Source organism: Zootermopsis nevadensis, unplaced genomic scaffold (assembly GCF_977971745.1).
Source record: "Zootermopsis nevadensis isolate Lab colony 2312 unplaced genomic scaffold, Znev_1.0 Znev_ptg000016l, whole genome shotgun sequence".
NCBI classification, from domain to species: Eukaryota; Metazoa; Arthropoda; class Insecta; order Blattodea; family Termopsidae; genus Zootermopsis; species Zootermopsis nevadensis.
In genome coordinates, this window is record NW_028259148.1 from 5,993,339 (window position 1) to 6,016,398 (window position 23,060).

The 23,060-nt window shown below is 39.4% G+C and overlaps 2 protein-coding genes across 9 annotated transcripts in view; one reads left to right on the forward strand and one right to left on the reverse strand.

Annotated features, from left to right (window-relative positions):
• CadN (neural cadherin) overlaps positions 1-23,060 on the reverse strand; it is a 620,389-nt gene that overhangs the window by 250,248 nt on the left and 347,081 nt on the right. The window lies entirely within an intron of this gene.
• Positions 15,230-18,197, forward strand: LOC110837506 (uncharacterized). 2 transcript variants are annotated; one of them, XM_087349495.1, is made up of 3 exons: positions 15,230-15,360; positions 16,551-16,764; positions 17,093-18,197. In XM_087349495.1, the coding sequence occupies exons 2-3, from the start codon at positions 16,625-16,627 to the stop codon at positions 17,508-17,510; spliced, it is 558 nt and encodes a 185-aa protein (XP_087205621.1). In that variant the 5' UTR covers positions 15,230-15,360; positions 16,551-16,624; the 3' UTR covers positions 17,511-18,197. The 2 variants fall into 2 exon arrangements, with proteins under 2 accessions (XP_087205621.1, XP_021935395.2); XM_022079703.2 differs by having other exon boundaries at positions 16,643-16,764.

Consider the following 23,060-nt stretch of genomic DNA (forward strand, 5'->3'; position numbering starts at 1 on the left):
CAGTGATCCATTTGAAGCAGAATTGCAAATTCTTAAACGCGCAGTGTTCCGTAGAGACAGATCCAGGCTATCATTACAAATGAACCAGCAAAGCGTGGGGCGATAATGAAAGCAGCAGAGGGAGACGTACTTTTCAAACGAAACACGTAATTTAGAACTGTAACGGCCCGTTGCTACAGAAGGTGGCAGTAACGAAAAGCAGTGTTCAGGGAATGTTAACGGCTTGTCGTATACTTAGTGTGGTTTGCGCGCAGGATGCAAACAATAAAAACAAACCCGCTTGTCTCCTAGGACACCTTTTATTCTGCTTTAAACATTAAATGTGTTGTATAAAATCAAATAGTCTATTTCGGTCTATAGTCAACTTCCATCTACGAAACATTCATGAAATCACGAACAGGCCGGCATCCAACCACTTAACCACACACACAATCATACACTCAACCATTAATCCATCAATGAAGATCAAATCATTCATCCATCAATACACTTATGTATCCACTGGTAATTCAAATCGTCCCACTTTCATTCACATACGCGCGTAAATATGTTTTAACGTCAAATTATGAAAGCTGATATTTCATAGAATACCTAGTATTTCATATAAGGACATTAACCTGATATGACCTAACTAAACCTTACCTACCCCAACCTAGCCTAGCCTAACCTAATCTAATCTAATCTCATTCAGTACACGAATAACCAAGAGATTACCTCACTACATGACATTTTTATTTCCCCAAAATAGTTTAAACCTTTGTGCACAGGCGACTTCTGAGGTATCCAGTGACATCAGAACCCTGATGATGGGGACAGAGTTTGTTCCAGAAACGTCGGTTTACTATGGTAACCAGTTAACGCGGCTGATTGCCCGAGAAGACTTTATTGATTACACTAATATACACAGCATACATGCAAAAATAACGACATTTGTCTGGATCCATACGTCCGGAAACTATTTCACACACAGATCCAGATTATCAGGACGATCACTGAAAGGCATGTCATTTGTGGGTAGATACGCCGCTGTTGCGCGACAGTTCCGGACAGAGTTGGGTTCAAGCTGTGAACGCACGGCGTCATCTTGTACTCACAGATATTAATTTCAGAGACTCCCTCCCGGTACCAGGCATGCGAAAACAACATGGCGGCCATCAACAAGAAATCTACATGATGGAACAATACACACGGGGCCCAAACTTCGCAAGTAGGAAGTTTGGTCTCGGCCGTCCGGGAATACCGCCAAAAAGTTGGATAATAAACATTCTTCAATGACATCATCAATATACAGTGTTGACTGTCACAAAACGAAGATAATCATAACATTAAAATAAGTAAGAAAACAGACAAAAAATTCAAAAACAAATTCATGACATTACCGCAACGTCCTTTCAAAAAACTTGTGTTATCGGCCGAGTTCAAAATAATTTTTTAACTGTTCACTCATTATCTTCGTCTGGTTCCCCAAATTTCATTTCAGTGACGATGATTCCGATAAGCTGACATGGAAACAAATCTCTGCTTTAAAATAACAGAAATTAGTAATTTTAAGACGTGTTAAAACATGCAACAGAACAGACGAAACTGAACACCACGATATGTGAAAAGAGATGGCCACTGGGAAGAATGGAAGCGATATATCTCGATCCTAGCATGCAGTGTTAAAATTTCTATGTATGATTTGAGGTTTTCACAGCGGTGAGTATGAAGATTTCTAATTAAACATGCACAACGAAAAACTGAAAACATATGACTATTTTTCTGAACAAAAATTGTTTTGGGATACTTTAAAGTGCCTTATTAAATTCCTACTTGTTTAGTAAAGTAAAGTGAAGCTGTCCCACTATACGCCATGTAGGCGCTTGGGGGGAGTGGAGATATAGCTCCTACTCATTCTTGACCTCGGCACTAGATGGGGGGTGAGTGGTCAGCATCACGCCCCGGCCGGCTTTACCCCCGGAAAAGGACCCCGGTACCCATTGTGGAGGAGGCTGGGTGGGCCCCAGAGCCGGTCTGGACGCAGAGGCTAGAGGAAAAATCCTCTGCCCCCGTCCGGGATCGAACCCCGGTCGTCCAGCCCGTAGCTAGTCACTATACTGACTGAGCTATCCCGGCAGTATTTCAAGTATTAAAACATTAGTGTGTAATCCGGTGTAATTATCACAACTAACATCAACTACATCAAATAAATGTCATCATCACGAGAACGTACTTCCATTATCATAGCCCGTAGTCCTTCAAACCCTTCCTGGATTTGGCCATTGGCGTAAATGCAAACGCCACTTAAGTAACTAGATTAGATGGGAAGTTATTCTAGTTTCGTTGGCCAACAATCTTAGCCTGCCCCAATAGCATTTAAAGTACACACACCGCAAAGTATCGCTGAACTCGAGAACTATGCCGGTGACCTGGTTATCATCACGGCTGACGACTCAGGCGTCAGCGGCTTTGTTTGCCTGGACGTGCGACACCTACAGATGATGGATGACGTCCCCTCTTCTAGATAACGTATGAATATTCACGGAGTATCCGAATGACAAGTCAGTGGAAACAGCAACCAAACAAGGAGGGCTTCATTAGTTAAGGCTTGTTTTCAACTTCGGAGTGACGCTAAAGAAAAACAGCTGAAATCAGCACTGGGACGATATCGTAGGCGTCAAGGCACTTTAATAAGAAGTAGTGTGAGTTATCACAGCATAATGAAACGCGTGGGTCTTCTAGCTGACGCAGATACCTGCGTGATTGAGCCCTTCGAAGGACGCAGGGAGAGTGGAGTACAAGCGACAGTTTGCTTCTTCGCAGCAAAATGTCGTTAACAGAGCAGTTCCTGTAGGTAACCCATTACTCTCAGCTTTTAAATTATTTTTAAGTGTCGTCGTTTTTCAGGTTCGCTTCAGAATGCGCCATTAGGACAGGGGTGGGGGGGGGGGGGAATCGGGAAAGACTAGAACTGAATGGAACTCATCATCTTTCTGGAGTAATAATGATAATGGATGTACACGTTACATTTTTAAGTAAAAGGAAATCCTCCATTCATATATTATACTCCCGGCGAACGTTGGCAGAGAAAAGGCAGCCTAAGTACGCCTTCAAACAAGAAACAGATAAATTATTCTATTGCAAACAAGCAAGGAGTATCTACATGTAATTTGGTCAGAATGAAGAAAAGAATTAAAATATGAAGAATTCGAACATGTATATCCACCGATCTGTAGCAAAGTTTGTCATAAAATGCCAAAATTACATTAGCACAGATTCAACTGTAAAACTACACTGGAATATACCCCCTGGGAGAGCCAGGCGCTGACAGGAAGATAATATTAAAATGTATCTTACAAACTAGCTTTAAGGTTATGGACTGGGTCTTTATCTGGCTCAAAATAGGTCCAGAGGCGGACGCATATAAAAACAGCAACGAACCTTCCGAGCGAGAAATTTCTTAACTAGCTTTTCAAAACTGGTTCTGCTTCACGACATTCTTCTATAGCGACGTCAAGAGTTCAAGACAGCCGTAAGGAAAGCGTTTTCAGTCCCGGCATCTCCGGCCCACAAACTCCGTGTCCTGCTCGCGCAACGAGTTTTACACTTCGTATTCAATTGACGTCATTAGAACGCAAGACGTGATGTGATGGCGTCCGACGTCAGTATATACGTATTAGGCAAATGCCCATCCACCCATGTACGGCAAATTGCCAACGGCTTGCCAATAAAAATCCTATAATCAAGGCGTACACTCTCGGTACGTTCTACTGCACCCCCCCTCCCCCCAAAGGACATCGTAATTCATGACGACGTTGTTTTCAGATACCTATAATAACAATAAAAGAAAGAAAAGACACGCTCAAGTGTATTCCTTCGAAGCTCGAAGGAAAACGAGGAACTTGGCTTGTAAACATGGGAGTATCAATAAAGATAATGCAGAATGTCCCTGAAACGAAATCCACTTCCCAGTAAAAATGATTTCAAATGTGCGTACCAGTGCTGCCTGCCTTTAGGAATTACTAAATTTTCCTCACTGCAACGCCACTTTCATTTCTAGCATGAAAATACTCGCTAAGAGCAGAAAGTATTGACTTCAATAGTAGGACGAGCAAAAGAAGTCAGCGGTGATGTTAAGAGATTATTAGTAATATCCTACATCACTGGATACTAGATACTGGGAACGACCCGTTCTTCAAGTGCCTCAGCACTGCGGGTCCCAACTTTTCGTTGACTTGATCTATAGACATTTTGGTAGGACTCCTTGGATGAGGGATCGGCCCATCGCAAGGCCTCTACCTGTACACAGGACAGAACAACACAGAAAAACGCGGACAAACATCCATGGCTTGAGTGGGATTCGAACCCATGGTCCCAGCGGCACAAGGCCCACGCCTCAGACCGCGCGGCCACTGCCGACCCCTATATCCAACGTCATAGATTTTAATTTAGAGTAACAGGAAAGACTATACCACCAGCAAAATAAAGCAAAGGAACACAAGTTTATATTTTCAGATAATTGAAGTTATGTCTACAGCTAATATTTACTGGTTTCAAATTGTGTCCACATCTGCGTAAAAAGACGTCAAGCGAGGTTCACTCCAGATTCTAATTAATTCGATCTCATGATCAAACTTCAGGGTATCCTGAATAACGTACTATAATGGCACATCTATGTCAGTGACTAACAAATTCTCAAGTACACAGTTTTCTCGCGAGATTTTGTTCGTGGTCGCTCAGGCCACGAAGACGAAACAAAGGCCAAATCCTGTTCACTAGTTCATTCGGAGATGGACAATGGTGCGAACAAGTGAAGTGTGCAGGATATAAACTGACGTAGGCTTGTTTACGTATTTAAAGCAGTCATTTGACCTCGCTGTTTCATCCATCTCAACTTGTGATACCAACTTTACAGCAAATTAATTCACAGTTACAAAAGAAGGGAAAACTGTGATCGTCAACGTTTTAATTTTGTGCCCCTGAGTATCGGAATATTTACCGAGAAGTCGAACGGGCCAGAGTCATTCTTGTCAAGCGGAATTTCGTTAATTGTATTGAAAATTTTCCCACATTTTGTAGAACCAAAAGTTTCATTGGCGTGTTCACAAAAGCCCGCAACAGAATTCTATTCTGATGCAACTTCATCCATTAAACACTCTCGTATTCGGGATCTCTGATGTCTACTTTATGTTAACTCTCATCTACATCTAGGTCTCCCTAATGGACTTCTTCATAGGAACAAGAACGGAGAATGTTCGATAACACCGCTCAGGAGAATATTCTGACCACAGACAGAGGACGACAAAGAAGAATAGGGAAGACCACTTGATATAAAACTTTATGAATTATATTTTTCACAAATACTACTAGAGAGAAAAACGATAAGAGATGGCTGGGACACATTAATATTATTTATTTAGTGTTCTGTATGACGACAGGTCCATATGAACAGGATCCTTCCATCCTTTTCTCGGACTGGGACCTGTTCAGATACGTTCTTGGCAGATGATCCAGAAGTGGTTTGCCATTGCCTTCTTCTGTGTGTGAATGGAGTAATTGTTGGGATGCCACGGAGAAACCGGGGAAGCCCCCGGAGGAAAACTCCGTGTTGCCGAGATCACGGCCTTGCCCAACACAAGTTATAAATTTGGGCACCACCGGGAATCGAACCCGGGAACCCAGGATTACAAGGCCAGCGTTCTAACTGCTAGACCACCGTGGCATTAAATGACGAGAAAAGCTAAATCCTAAAACTTCAATACACGGACCAATTGTAAGACAGGCGCATATGGGAGGATAACATTAAGACTAATGTTAAAACATAATGTGTATACTGGATTCAAAAAAAGGTACACGCCTTGATTTTGTGCACACTGTTAGACAATATGGTAAAGAAAATACGGGAACAGATTAACCTCTTGATCAACTAACAGTAGGTCAACTGAAACGTGTTCCATTAAATGAATTTAATTACACAACGGACAATGTCCACAGCCTGTGACGGTAGCACAGAGTTATTATCAAAGTTCAGAACCATCAATGGAACAAAAACTAACAGCCTCAAGCTCAGATACAACTTTAGGGTTGGTAATATGAAATTGTAACAAAGCTTCAGTCACATGACCCGTGATATGATTATGACCAGAGAAGCAAATGAAATGCGTGAGCAGTCATGGAAAATGTAAGCAAATCCTATGGGTATGACGTGGAAATGTCTAATTCGAAATTCCCAAGAAACCACTTCCCTTGAACATGAGCAAGGGACTCTGAAGGGGGAGGGGTGGAGGAGTACTACACACCACCACTTAAAGTAATTGGGTAAAGCTTGGCGCCTCGTCTCAACGGCAGCTGCTGTATTTATCAGCGTCTTAGTTGCAAGATGGACGTCGTGGGATAAGTACGGTGCGTTCATTCACAGCTGATGTCACGCAGACCGGAGGGTCATATTCCACCGCAGGCGTGAATCAACACGAGAAAGGATAACCCGATTATAACTACATTTAATATAGGATATATATAAACATACGAAACGTTGTCGACTTATCTCAATTTTAAACCACAACGGCCAATTTTAACGACCATTTAACATAAGAGAATTAGTAATAACTCATTTTAGCTTATCTCAAAATACTTCTAAATAAAGTTGCATAAACTGACTGGGAACACGGCAGCTCAGTACACAAAACATCCGACATTATTCTGTGATTAACGTTCAGACCACTTCATCCCATTACAGAATCCCAAGTACCAACACACGAGTAAAAATGGATTGCAGGGAATCTGAGGTGGCCAAAATAAAAATCACTGACTGTGTTCGGGATTCGAATCCCTGTCCTCCAATCCGTAGCCAGTCATAAAATTACTGAAATAACTTAACTCTTATAATTTCGACAAATATCATATCCGTCTATTCCTCAATGGTGTTCAATGCGATTGTGTGTTAGCTTTAGAAACATTCTCCGAAATGTTGGTAACCGCCTACAAGACCACGTGGAATACAACGTACAACAAAGGGTTGACTAGAATATCAGAGGCAGCAAGCGCTCCTGAAACGTCGGTACATTTTTAACAGACTACACGATGCTACAAGTCAGTAGACAGCCATCTTCGAGAGACTCTGAGTTGGGAAAATAAAAGGCAAAATTCAATAAGGAACATCAAACAACAGAGCTCTACTGCGAGGAAGGTGCCGTTCAAATAATTTCGTGAATTCACGTCCGTAGTTTCGCCGCGCAGAATGAAATACGGAGCAAAGATGCGATATAAGGAAGGCTTACGGGCGTAGGGGCGTGCAACAGTCAATATTTACGCTTGCTAAGTATATAATTTTAGTAAAATCCCGCTGCTAAATCCTTCGTATTTGTTCATAACGCAAATGGAACTATACACACAAATTAATATTAATAGGTTTAAATGGTAGATGTAAATAACGCAAGCAACTATAAACCTTACACGGCTACAGATAACGCTGAATCACTTTAAATTCGTGTTGTACTAAAATGATATTTCTGCTAACAACGTACGGATGTTTGCCAAAGCATGAAACACGCTCTGCATCAAATAGCAACCGGATTTTCTTTACAACTGGGATACTGGGAACGACCCGTTCTTCAAGTGCCTGAGCACTGCGGGTCCCAACTTTTCGTTGGCTTGATCTATAGACATTCGGTAGGACTCCTTGGACGAGGGATCGGCCCGTCGCGAGGCCTCTGCCTGTACACAGGACAGCACAACACAGAAAAACGCGGACAAACATCCATGGCTTGAGTGGGATTCGAACCCACGGTCCCAGCGACCAAGCGCCACAAGGCCCACGCCTCAGACCGGCCCCCTATTCTTTACAACACACATACTTACTGATTTTCTTCTTACAAACAACGTAGCTAATTAGTGTATTTTCCTCCTCTAATTACGTATAAAAGCATAAGTTCTGTTTTCGGAGATGATCCATAGATTAATTTGAGAATAAACAGAGAACAATTCCTTAAAGAGCATTCACCACTTTAGTATTTAATTGTTTTCTCTTTGAGATACGGACTGAATTTTTAACATTTTGGCGAGTTTCTGATTCAGACGGTTAAAAAGCATCGTAGAACTTACCAGTACCATGCTTATGGGGAATATCTTAATTAGCACTAACCTGAAAAAAAAATTGCGTAATATAAAATAAAGCCTAATACAATTTATTTTCAAAACCAAGTTAACAACGTAGGCACATTCCGTTGTAACACAGAGGGATCTAGAAACCAACTAATTACAGTTTGCCTATAACCACTGTTAACATAAAAAAAGCAATATCAGAAGACATCCATCTTCAGACTCGCCGCGGTAAAAACTTCAGATTCTAAAATAGTATCAATAATAAAGCAATGAAGTAGTCATATCGCATGCGATGAATGTCCGGAATCTACAACAGACCGTTATGCATAGAGAATGCATCTAAGACTGAGGTACGACAGTCAGGGGTCCCAAGTCTCAAGAATTTCACAATGTCTCCAAGTCTCGCATTTTAAAGTCAGTTTATCCGGGTTTCTATGGACGATCACTGAACGAGATACTTTAGGGCCATCTGATAGGACGTGGCAAGCTTTCTGGTGCATAGGCTTCCATTGTGAAACTGACACAGAGTGACTGAAATGATCTGTAACTGCATAGATGTATGCTAAAAGCCACTTGCTTTCAAATTATGGTGATATAAAATTCTCTATGTTCATCTCTGATAATCGCATTACACGAAACCACATACTAACAGAAATAGGATAAATAGTTTTTCACTGAGAGTTATTTTCAAAAATTACTCCCGATTTTGAAATAAAACTGACGGACAAGTAGGAACGGAGCTGTAAGCACGAGAACAAACCAGGAAATGGAACACAATGAACTGTCTAGCGCAGGCACATCACATTCAATGTCTGTTAAGGGCACTTAGAGAAAAGGCGACTGTTCCAGGATCAATTACATGTGTGAGGATAATTAGCTCCAGTTACATTAAATAAACCCACGATTAATTTAACATAATCGAGTATTATCAGTGCTTATGTTTTCCCACAAGCACACACAAATGAGAATTTAACCGAAACACATTACCACTTAAACTGAAATACAAAACGTTACAAAACAAGCCAGTTGACTGATACGATCGTAAGCGTTTGAAACTAAAAATTTATTAAAATTTTAGACATATGGGGCAAGACGATAACCGAGTGGAGCTAAAAAAGCAGTAACACCGCAGGTGAAATTTTCAGGGTAAATATATAATTCGACATTTTAGGAGGCTTTATACAAATGAGGTCGCAGGTGTTAGTTGACCTACGTAATGCTTCTTAAAATCTTCCACTACGTATCAGCCCCGATTTCAGAAACTGTAGCGTTTGCCGAAACGTCTTAAAAGTGTCACAATCGACTTGGCGCATTCCCAAAACCCAATGTTTTACACACATTTTCTACTGTTGCTTCCAGACATTTAAATATGGAACCTGTCTCGTTCTGTATCTGCATATACAGTGTGTAAGGAACCGGAAACCCGGACATGAATTCTTCAGCATACATACAGAATACGTACCGTGCTACCATTAAAATGCACCCTCATACCTCACAGAAATTGTTAATGAAAACTGAATTAGCCTCAAACGGGTTTCTGTTATCTTCCTGATCAACCGACGCACTACACTGAAAACCGTAGAATTCCTGAAACAGAACAAATCACATTTTGAATTTCCAAATTAAACGTAATTCAAAACGCGTACAACGCGTAATTGTACGGAGGTTTCTCTCGTTTTTGTGACGATGATAATAACAGTAATCACAGCGCACCGGTAGCTGCTCATTAGTGACCGAAAGCTATTCATTAAACCACCAACCAATCGTTCTTTGCCGTTCCGATTCGATACTGAATATTTGCCACAGGAAAGGGTAAACATTGCTACGTATTTATTTAGGATTTGAGGTTTTCACGGTGGGGAGTCAGAAGATGGCTGCCTTCTGCAACGTTTCAGAGGTCCTTGCTGCCTCCTCGGGAGAGCATACCTGCTTCGTATTCAGACGCCCAGAGTTCAAATCTCAGTAATGATACCAGAAAAAGTGACAGGATTTCTTAGATATTCCTTAATCCTTCGAAGCAGATGTCGGGACAGGACCTTAAATCAGGCCACAACTACTTCTTTTCGCATCCTTTCCAATTCAATATCCATTAATAATCCATTAAGTCAAAGCTACACGCTGTGAGTTAGTCAAAGCGTTGTTAAATAAACCACAAATAAATGTATATGTTGTATTTAGCCAAATATAACTCGAAAATTACAACATTACAGGAAGGCATCTTCAAAGTTGCAGTGTTTGTTTGTAAACTTGATGAGTTACACAAATAAATGTCATGAACTGCTATGCGATTTTATATGAGATGATTCAGCCAAAACTATATGACAGATTTTGGGATTACCACGTACTGACCAAACACCACAGACAGAAAAAATGCGTGTCAATGTCGTAACAATAATACAACATGTCTGAACAGTGAGACAAGTGAACTCGTGACATGAATTTCGATACCTGATTTGTTTAGGTCACGTGACAATCAGTACTACCACAGAGCTGTCACCTGCCAACATGTCTGATGTTTAATACAATCTTGAGTAAAATCTAAATGTAAACTTATTACCATGTCTACGCAAGACCTCGCGACAGCAGACATAGGGCGTGGTGGAAACAATGCAAACATGTTAGACCACAGAATAATATATATCAGCTTTAAACCACGGGCGATTTACCACGGTATAAAGGTGGACGTTAGACCGAGTCCAGTCGCAGCAGTAAATCCAGATTACCTTTAAACGTTTTCGGTAAAAGCCCATATAGGCCTATTTCGTACCTTCATTTAATATACTTACAGTTAAGGAGGTAATCGAGTGAGATTACTCAATGTTCGGTTTAATGTTTGTCTTAACAAATAAACCAACAATCAGAGCTTTACAGTGTGTCCGAAAAGTAATGCAATTTTAATTTGGCATATGTTCTGTTTGACGAAAAATAAGTTGTACTGAAAGAAGGAAAAAAGTTTCTAAGCGTTGAAAATTTCCTCCACGTTCAGCGATACGTGCGTTTACTCCGTTCCTCCTTTGATGCAACCCGATGAACGGTCCGGCACACGAGATATTGTAATTTGTTTGGAACGGGAGAATAGGGAGATTTATCCCTAAACTCGTTCTGGAGAGTTAGGTAAGAACAGGACGCCAGGTGGTGTTCGACAATGAACACTCGTTACACTTGTGAAAAAGACATTCTTGCTCTGTTGAAAAACAACTGACGGACTGACGCTAAATAAAACCACTCAGCCCTGATGTAAAAACCAATCCCCATCCAAGCGTTAATACAATAATGGAGCAGATATTATTAAGGAGATCAAAACAGTAATTACCAAAACAATCCATTATGTAGAGAGAAAATAAACATTAATTCTATTCAATTATTTAAAATATTAGCTCACTGGCTCCCAAGAGATTTTTGCCTGTCATACCGCGACCTACACGTGAACCTAACTGTACATTGGTAGAGAAAAGAAAAATCAAAATCCTCAGTGTACTAACCATGCTCACTCAGGTGACCCTCATAAATATCATGCACCTTTATTGTCCCACTTGTGGTGTTAGAAATACATTATTTCACGCCACGAAGACTGAACGTCTAACAAACGACACAGTTCTGTGACCCATCGGTAAAGCGGATGGGAGCCAACACGTTAAATAACAAATCTTATATAAAATGGAATTTTACCAATTCTTATTACCATTCACTTCAGAATATCTTCCCTTTTCATATTTAGGAAACCAGATATTAAAACATAAAAAAAGTATCAGAAAACTGTAAAATGTAGCATAACTTAGATTCATACGTCACGGTGGTCTAGCGGTTAGATCGCTGGCCTTGTAATCCTGGGGTCTCGGGTTCGATTCCCGGCGGTGCCTGAATTTATAACTTGTGTTGGGCAAGGCCGTGGTCTAGGCAACACGGAGTTTTCCTTCGTGGCATCCCAACAATTACTCCATTCACACACAGAAGAAGGCAATGGCAAACCACTTCTGGATCATCTGCCAAGAACGTATATGAACAGGTCCCAGTCCGAGAAAAGGATGGAAGGATCCTGTTCATATGGACCTGTCGTCAGACAGAACACTAAATAAAATAAATAACTTAGATTGTCATAATTTGTATTCTATATTATTAGTGTTATAAAATACAGGTACATGTCATCGGAATATGCACGATCAGTAGGACATAAGAAATGAGTACTAATTTTTAACTGGCAAACCCGAAGGAAAAATACCACTTCAGTAAGCTAGGCTTAGACCGGGAAGATAACACAGACTCATAATACGCGGGAGTCGTGTTCCTGCGAATCGCCGCGTATATAAATAACGTGTAAAACAAGAAACGTATAAAAATCCGCGAATTTTCTGAGCGGTACACTACGAAAGATTTTAATTTGTAGTTCCTAAAGTCAAAATGGGAAGAGGGGAAAATAAAACTACACAAAACAACTCAGTAACCCTACGTGGCAGCTTCCACCGTTGCCCCAAAAATGGTATCGACGCTTCACGTGTTTCTGAAATAAAATGGAGGATAACGAAAGCACTTACGGGTCACCTGCATTACAATCGATATAAAACCAAGCACTGAAGAGTGTCGACTGGATACAAATGGCTCACAAGGTCCACTGGCAGACTAATATTAACACTGCAATGAACACAGATGATTGTCTTCTGAGATATTGCGTCGTTTCGTGTGGTACAAATTGGTCGACGTTTCATAAGTACATACTGGGTCCATCATCAAGGAGTAAAATCCCAGAATATATCTTCATACCAGTCGCAATCTCACAATTATGAGCCTTCGGGTTTGGCGCTATTGAGTCCTTAGGTTTATATAATTCTAATGGAAGTGTATTTTCATCCGCCGAACGACGATGCAAAAACAGTAGCAGCATTAGTTAACGAGAAATATGACAAATGACTGTTGAAATTACTTCGCTAGGCAATGGGTTTCTAGTCATTCGTCACCACCGTTAAACAGCATTGCGTGGAACCCATCAGTTCCGCCTCCAGAGAAAGTCGTTCGACCGTTGTGAAATTGTTGGTCTCCTTGTAAAGGAAAAATTTTAAGATGCGAACAGCAGGCCACGGAAGCAGCTTCCACACGTGAGAATTCTAAAGAAACATGGATGTTCCGAATAGTTTTCATGAAGACATCAACTCACAAAAAAGAAAAGTAAACAGCAATGTAACCCAATTCACGCACTTACCACTGCAACTATTAACATAAACAGATACACGAAAGTTTCAAAAGTTAACCTTGGCATTTCTCCTGTGATGTTTCATTTATCATAAGCTTGTTGTTCAGATGACAGCAAAGTATCGGATACAGAGCCATTAAATTACGTTTCTAGCAGTAAACACCCACGGTGTCAGCGCGGAAGACGCATGGTGTGGTGTCGAGTTCAATGGAATTGGATAACGTGCGAGAATCGTGCAAAATTTAGTCCTTCTGTTATACAGAATTACCCAAACAGAAAAGACATACTGCATTAAAATCTGTCGGTGTAATTATTGACTTCAAAGTTTCGACGAATGCTACATTCCTTGGGTACAAACAATGATTCTCGGCAAATAAGGCACAAAATTGGGTCTCGTAAATGTAGCCAGACATTTTATTCATTTATCCATTAAGGATTAAACGCTCTTATCTTCAGATCAAAACTTTCTCTTTTTATATAACTCACGATAACATGGAATCAAATAAAAATGTATATTTTAGTAAAACGCAAACTGGCATAACTTACTATCAAAAGAAAAACACTGCTACAGAAATTCGCACGTAAAATAATACAGGTTTCATGTTCTGAACAATAACGAGAGTTTAGTAGACCAGTGTTATGGCATGCTCAGAAAATATTATTAGAGGCAGGGTAAGAATTTGTAATACTGTCTCTTATATTAATTTCTTTCAACACAGGTATTCATATAACAGCTGACCATTGTCGTTAGTATCGATCATTATTGTCAGTTAAGAAAATACAAATAGAAATACTCAAGTCATAACTTGGTTACATTCTGTCTAACTGTAAAAAAGTCAATAATTAATATTAAATGTGTTTTCTTCAAGAACAAAATAAATTTAGAAATATTGAAACGGCATGAAGCATAAAAGTGCAAATTCATCTGCACTTACTTACGCCCCTGGGCCAGAAAAATCCCTCCGGAGGCCGCATGTTGTACAAGGACCTCAGTAGGTACAGGCTATATGCCCACTGAGGTTCTCCGTGATTTCCCAAGAAAATTATGCGATATGCCTTACACTGGGCCACGACTGGTTTCTCGTACATCGTCATCGGTTCAGTGAGTTTACCTGTCGCTAACACACGAAGCAGTGAGCGTCGTTAAACCACGCAGACTTAACTAAAATGACATATTTACTTCAGTTATCCTAAAAGAATCACAGACCGCAATTATTTTTCAACAAACATAAAAATTTCTTCAGCGGAATTCAAATTCAGAACACTTTTATCAGAGACATTGCATTTGTTCCCATAACTCCTACCCGAAAAAAAACAACGCTCGTCTTATCTACCTTTGTCTGCCATCACTAGTTTCTTGTCTTCACCGGAACCTGAGATAAGGGAATCCTTTAGTCTCCTCGCCGAAACAATGGTGGTCTTATCTGTATTGTTTTACCGCCATTAATTTCCAATTTACAGAAAATATCTTCACCTGGAATCGAACCCAGATTTTAGGGGATGTGCCCTTTATTTCTATAATCTTCTCTTCGTAAAGGATAGCTTTGACCTTCGCGCCGTTATTATATTGCTCTTAGTTTCCGAGCTACAGACCACACCATCACCGGGAATCAAACTCAGGACACTTTATCCCGAGTTTTCACTTTCCTCTTCTCTCCCTGATGTAAAGGAATAAATATGCCAAGTTTGGTGAAAATAGGTAAATCCGTGTTCAACACAAATTTAAACATACGTAAAATTACAACTTATCACATAAGATAGATTTTTAAGAAGCAGGATGTGAGTGTGAGTGTGTGGTTCAGTGGTTCAGGACAGAGACTAGCAGCGCGCTCCTGTGGACAAATGAACAATTATCAGCTTCTAAGTAAAGACAACAATGAAGGAAGTCTCAACAATACAGAGCGGGAACATTAATCTGTTTACCGTTATTTCCTTCGTTACGCTCATTAGGAACAAATACAGGAGATAAAATGGACGTGCTCATGACATTATGGAAGAATTTATTCGATTTTTGTTGTTGCAAATGGCGTGACGATTTTTATATCGATAGAAATAATGCAAGCAGTTCAAGAAGCTGGATAATCTACGAAAAGCTGGTGAGTAATAAGCCAATAATCTCAATAAATGTGTAAGAAACGTTTTCCCATGGCGTTACTGGCCGTGTATTATATCTCCTAAAATTCTGCATGTAAGTAACACCAGTAACAATTCGAAATCATATCAAGAAACAAAGTAAACGCAGACTAAATTGCAGGAATATTTGCGTCCATTCAGTTCAGAATCGTGTATTCCCGTTCTCTACCTAAAAACGTGAAGATGAAAACTCAAAACTGCGGCATTGCATTGTTGTTTTAAAAATTTATCTTAAAAACTTCGAGGGAAGAATAAAGAACGAGGGTTTTGCAGAAAATGGTATTTGAAATGTATTCTGTAGTTTATTTAACATCGCTTTCAATATCTCGAGACTATATAGTGTCGAATGAATAATGAACTGAAGAGGACATGGAAGGAAGCTGTTGTCAGATACTATCTCCTCCATATCAACAATGTGTAAATATGAACCGACAATGGTCAGCTTTTATATGAACTCCTGCGTGCATTGTTATGCTATCTAAGAAACTAATTGTTACGTCATCCGTTTACTCGGCATTGTTGTGTTTCATTACTCTTTCGTTATTGCGGAAAGAGCTGAGCTGTTAATCGCTTGTAGAAGTGCGTCGTAGAGTAGATAATTTTGTGCTGGTAAAAACGTTTTAGAATATCGCAAGTACTTATCTTATATAAGAATTATTAAGAAATCTGTGATACTGCTCCCAAATTTACAGAGATGTTTTCAATTATGGCCACAGAAGGTCGTAATATTGGCAGGAGATTTTAACATTAATTTAAAGAAGGAGGAAAATCAAAGCTTTGTCACATTTATGGAGGAAACGTTTGGCTTAATGTTGATGTCAAATCCTCAATGTAGTACTACTAGATCAAGACCCTGTATAGATATGGTGTTTGCACGAAATGTCGATACTCTAAAGTGCACAAATTTTATAACATATTTCAGCTACCACAGACCCATCTTAAGCGTAACTAATTCAAGTTAAATAAGCAATGTCTTAATCAAACTATTTACCCAATTGTAAAGCATGTATAAAGGGAATATTTAGAATAAAGCTAATATATAAACTTCCTTTCGTTTTATTTATTTCTTAAATATAATTTAAATACAAAGACGTATTTACGTCAGATTCTCCGGAACCGTAGTTCCACTGTCGTTATTTTTCTGGCGTTACAGATAATTTATAAAACCTGTCTTATCGTCACGGAGAGAAATCGGAAGTGTTTCCCTTGTGCCTTCACCAATTCCCCATGTCGCGTATTTTCCAGAGCCCCTCTGCTGTGTCAGCCTCCGAGACAGACGGAGATGATTTCAAGGCGCAGGCGGTAGAAGATAAGGGCTTCTTCTTCGGAGACGACGTTTTCAACTACCAAGAAGCTCAAGGACACAGGTACGTATATGAACTGCAGTTTTACGTGAATTTAAATTCCTGAGACACATCAACTGCTTAGGTCATTTTCTCACATATAATGAAGGAGCACTGTACAAGATATATGGTAAACGAGATCGTTTCAGAAGTTTCCTGGTGGATTTGTAAACATTTCGTATTTTGAACACGCTACTCGTCGGCAATCCGGTAAAGAGGCCGCTTCTTTTGAGAATGATATTCATCCCTGAGCGAGCGTTTGTTTTCCAGTCACTTTCTTCACACACAAGGAATTACTTGCCCTGCAGAGAGTACTCTTGTTAAGCCAACGCCGTGTGTCGTTTGATTGCAGGACGAGCGAAATCTTCGAAGGACCTATATCTGACCCGTCAGATCTTGATCAAGACGACTGGGTCCACTGTGGAGATGGTTCAATCCCCGTATGTACACCAGACGAAACGTTTAATGGGGAAATACAAGATGACGGAAATAAATGGTTTAAGGATTTGAGAGCATCAGCAAAACATATAAAGATACTGAGGACACTAAGAAGCGAGGGGGAGAACCGGCCAAGTCTGCCCACAACTGTTAAGGACATTGAAGAGATTAAGCCTATAAATGAGCACCGAGAGCTCGACGTGTGGCCAAAAAGATTAAGAAAATTGGTGGAACTTTCAGTCGTAATGCGCAAATCAGACGGCATCGAAAAAGCGAAGCGAATGGTTAGGATACGTGCGTACAGGCAGGATGAGCTCAGAGAGACCCCCTAACTGACCAGTTCTGAACCGCTCGGTACCAGCACTTCGTTATGTCCTGCGTGTTTGTTTGTTGACATTGTGAGGTGTGTTTGCGATAACACGTGTTTTCACATGTGTAACTAAAAGAAATAACTTAAATTTAAGGCAAAATATACCACACAATATTTTATTCACTTACTTTGTTGATTATTTGTATTGTTACTTAAGCTACTTAATTGGTTAGTTGGAAAACTATACCACACTATATTTACTCAGTTATTTTGTTAATCAATTATATTGTTAATAATTGTTTAAGCTACTTACTTGTTTAGTTCCTTGGGTATTTATTCACTTAGTTGGTTAGATACTTAGGTAGTTAGTAACTTTGATACTTGAGTTAACTAGACCAATCCATCGAAGACCCTATCACGAAGTCCAAAGCTCTACCAGAAAATAATGCCTGCATATTCGATTGGTTAACACCTTCCCAGGAAAAACTGATTTGTTTGGAATTCTACAACTGTCACATTTTAGATCATAGCTCACACGGTTTTCGGACACTATACTAATAAGATACACCAGACTCTCAGTTATTCAGGGGCGGATTAACAGGAGTCTATCTGGTTTAAATAAAAATTAAATATAATTTGGGAAATCTGTTGTAAAAGTTCGAATGTATAAAACGAAAAGTAATAAAGACAACAATGTCGTATAATTTAACGTATGAACACAAATCAATTTTTGCTAAAAACCAAATACATGGCTTTATTTAACATCATAAAGTGAGCTTAAGGGAGGGGGGAAGGAGACGTTACGGACTGAAAGAAATCTGTTATCACAAGCTGCCTCAAAATCGAAAGAGATACAAGATATCACATTTTCACAACACAACTATGCTCCTGACAACCCAACGTATGTTTTAGAAACCAATGCCAATTTTAAAAGTAAATGTACGTATTCATATCCCCAATAAGAGGGTAATTGCGTTCCTGCATATCACCGCATAAAAGTAAAAACAAATACATTAATCAAGTTTCTAATGCCCCCGACATGGTTTTTTATAAATTATATGTAAAGAAGAAATATTTACGTAGGCACGGCGGTGCGTCCTAAGTTCAGAGAATCTTGATATTAGTTTCTTGTTATAATATCCCATAAACACGTGTCTTTATCAAGTTCGTCCCAAGCCTTATTTTTTTTACATTGTTTCTAGGATGTAAACAACGGAATTAATTTACCTTAATAATCACTGAAGATTCAATTTCTAAGATTCGATATCTAATCTCGTATTAGCAATGATTTATTTGATTAGAGGTTTTTAAAGCAAGCTACTGAGCAAGGAGATCGTTCGAGAAAAACAAGCCGAACAGGCACTGAAATCATTTGAATAAAAATTTTCTTCAATATTATCCATCGCCTAGTAAAATAAAATATAAAACGACGTTTCGGAGCTGGGGCTCTATCTCCGTCTTCAGGTACCTACTCAGTTGGGCCCTATAGATAGAGCTAATCCCTATCTCCGGACCATGGATGCATAATATCCGAGACAATTTTTATTCAAATGACTCATCATCATCGTCAAGAACTTTTAGATTTGATAGCCACTGAAATACTCATAGCTAACCGGAGAATTGTAATAAAAACAAGGTTTAAGACAGCGACGGTAATAAAAACATGGCGGAAGGAAAGAGGTCTCATACAACGCGCCTTTACCAACTCTTGAACATTCCGTTTATCTTCCCATCGTCATATGCGAAGAAAAATACATAGAACGTGGACCAATTTCACACGTAATACGCGAAGAATTTTGAGCGTTCGTTCACACGTGAAGCGATTTCTGATCACGAATGCGTCAACGTTGCTTGTTAGATGTTGCAATGGATATTTTCTATATGACAAGGATAAATAATAAGAGAATAAATTTATGAGAAAGTAAGATGGAAAGAAATAGAAAGGTAAGAACCACGGTTCCGGAGAATTTGACGTAAATACGTTTTTGTATTTAAATTATATTTAGGCAATAATAATATTATTCTAATTATTTCCTTTATTCATGCTTTACAATTGAGATAAGTTTGATTAAGACATTGCTTATTCAACTTGAATTAGTTACGCTTAAGATGGGTCTGTGGTAGCTGAATGTAATGTAAAGTAATGAAATGTAAGGTAAGGTTATTTGTAGTGTTCTGTCTGACGACAGGTCCATATGAACAGGATGCTTCCATCCTTTTCTCGGACTGGGACCTGTTCATATACGTTCTTGGCAGATGATCCAGAAGTGGTTTGCCATTGCCTTCTTCTGTGTGTGAATGGGATGCCACGGAGAAACCGGGGAAGCCCCTGGAGGAAAACTCCGTGATGCCTAGACCACGGCCTTGCCCAACACAAGTTATAAATTTGAGCACCACCGGGAATTGAACCCGGGACCCCAGGCTTACAAGGCTAGTGTTCTGACCGCTAGACCACCGTGGCGGTTAGGTAATGTAAGGTAAGGTAATGTAATGAAATGTTTTATAGGTAACAACAATGCCGAGTAAACAATTGACGTTTCCAAGGTAACATAACAATGCAGTTACACTTTTTCGTTTCACTTTTTGCCGAATGACACTGACCCGAAAATATAGACGTATTTACGTCAAAAATAAAAAATGGAAGAAGCGAGAATCGAATGATAGGAAGCGAGAAAGAAGGAAAATACAAGAAAAATGGAAGAGCACAGAATAAAGAACGCAAAATTCTAAATGAAGACACAAAGAACACAGGAAAGAAGTGAAAAAGAAAGTACAATGATCATGAGAAATATCAACCCACGAAGCAGAACTTTTGAAGTCGCAGGCGGATGAGTGTTATTGACCACAAAACAATGTTACGCTTCGGTCTCTGACACGCGATGCCACTATTATTTTAGAACGTCAATAAAACAACGAATATATGCAGGGAGAAATCGCGGCATTAATCGAACATCAAGCTCACTTGAACACATCCGTGGCGATGTAGTCATAACCATCATCCTGGCAAAAATAAGGCAGCGACTGTTACAACGGCAGTGCGCGTACTTGATTGATCGAAAGAAGATGTCTTCTGTTTACATGATAAAGCGGACGCGGACCTTTATTACCGCAGCTCAAAGTCAGAAATGTTTTCCTCCTACAGACAGAATTTGCAAGTCAGATGGTGAAAAGACGGACATCCCAGAAACCCAAATATTTTGAGCAAATAACACGAACGGTAATAGGACGACATTTCTGGAGCGTGTTTGCTTCAAACCCCATTAACATCATCTGTTCAAATAACAAATAACTAATTAAAATAAAGAATCTATCTTGTGCAGCCAACATTAGCTCAGTAAATCACGAAATTTACCGTCTTTCGTAAACCCCGAAGGTCGATTATCATGCTCAAGACAGCAAACTACGGGCCCCTGTCCTGAATTAGATTAATCCAATTCGCACACGGTCAATCCATGTAATTAGGACTTACTTTTCTTCCATAATAAGGATTGGATAGAAAAACCTGTTCCCTAGATTTTGGAATCAATCTAGAAGCCAGGTTTTAATTATGCAGTTCTCTTCAGTCTACTAACATTTCTCCTCCTATAGAATCTAATATTTTTCTCAGCATTTCGATCCCAAAATCATCAATTTTCTTCCAACTCCAAAAGAGAAGAAAAGATTATTCGAGCGGAAACTCTTATCATCCTGTTAATTTGTTATTATACTTCTTTAGTTATACTGAACTAATATTATTTAACGATACTCGTTCACTGAATACGTTAAAACTCGTTCAACGAGAATGGTAGATGTTTTTATAAACAGAGAATGCACAAAGAATCGAAGGCGAATGTCGTAAACGCACATCAAAATGTAGTCTCCATATTCAATTGGGAAAACATTTGGTACTTTCAGAATCCAAGACTACCACCACCACCGAAAAATCAACTTTTTCTGGAACTAGTAGTGTTTCACTTACATGTAGACCCGACTTCAATGTATTTTCAATATTAATAAATTTTTATAACAATTTCTTGTTTCAAGTGTGTCACAGAACTAAATTTCAACAACAGAACCGTTATAGTCATTGTCATTTTAAGCCATATTATTATCAGGGATAACTTAGTCACTCTACTGATTGCGTGTAAAATGACCGGGGTTCTACTTCCGACACGGGAACATATTACGTTATACACGCGAATGAATATGAAAATATAGACAAATTCTAAAATGTTACGAAACGTACGCATAGCGTAAGAATTCTGGCACGATCTCGACAATTTGACCTTTGCAAATGGCGTCTATGACATCAAGTCATCTGCTGGCAATAACCTTTGCGTCGGTGCAGTTTCTAAACCCTGTCTCACTGGATAATAGCGGAATCTGGGAAGAATCACGCACTTTGTTGTGAGTCTCTCAGCGGATTCCACGCGGGGATTCCAAAAGGTCACCTGTGAATTCTCCACACAGTCATTTCGGCATGCCAGCTACTGATATAAGAGTTTTACAAAAATTAAAATCGAGTTGCTGTATTTCAGTAAATTTCCAAAATATCAAACATTAAAAATCCGTTCGGTGGCTCTCGACATGTCGACAGACATACATGGTGAAGCCAACAGCCTCATTTCAGCAACTTCTAGTTGAGAAAGCGTCTGACAACATAACAGTCAGATTAAAATCTGTTAAGAATCCAATTCTCCTTCCAACCTAGCAACGTTAATTTTGTATTCTTGGGAGTAAAGTCTCATGCAGCTATTTATCCCAATAGCCTCGTTTGTTACGTAGAGCCTTCATTTGTCTCTTCGCTTTCTTTGACCGACGGTCCACAGCTTTGTGGGCAAGACAAAGAAGACTGGTTTGCTGTCTTGATTTCAGTTTTGACTCTTTCTACAGAAAAGAGAGATTTCAAGCAAGGAATGAAAACACGGAACAATGGAAAAGAATTACTTGAATGGAGGAAACGAACACTCGGGTAAAAAACGCAATAAAACCGAGAAAATAAACAAACTAAGTGCAAAAGAAATTTTAAAGAAACAGCAAAATAAATTAAAAGTTAATGGAAATTTTGCTTGTTTTAGAGACATATAGGTCAAACGTTTCACGAACAGTGAACAGAGACAAACAAATCTCTACCCTCCTACTACTTCCAAATATTTCCCAGCACAAAACTGTTGGCGATAATTTTTAATCGGAACAAAACAGTGGCAGACATATTTTATATATCGTTCCGTGGACTGGGAACAAAATCCCAGAGCCTGTTCAACTGACTGAATTACTGCTGTACACTTGGATCCGTAATGTCACGGTATACTGAATAATGCAACCATATACTCTACGAGATTTTCCGTCTCCAATGGAACTGACTCCATTTTTAAAAGCTAGATCCTGCAGTTATTATTGAATTCCGTCTACGCTCGAGTTTCAATCACACTGTAGCAAATCTGGAAGGCTACTATATTATAGGCGCAAAGGGACCAATAGTGCGTCGTACAATCTTAAAAAAGAAATCTGTGGTAGATTAAGTTGGAGTCCAAGAATACAGGTTCAATGTATTATCCTTCGAAGGTTTATATCAAAGCACACGTTTGTTCTA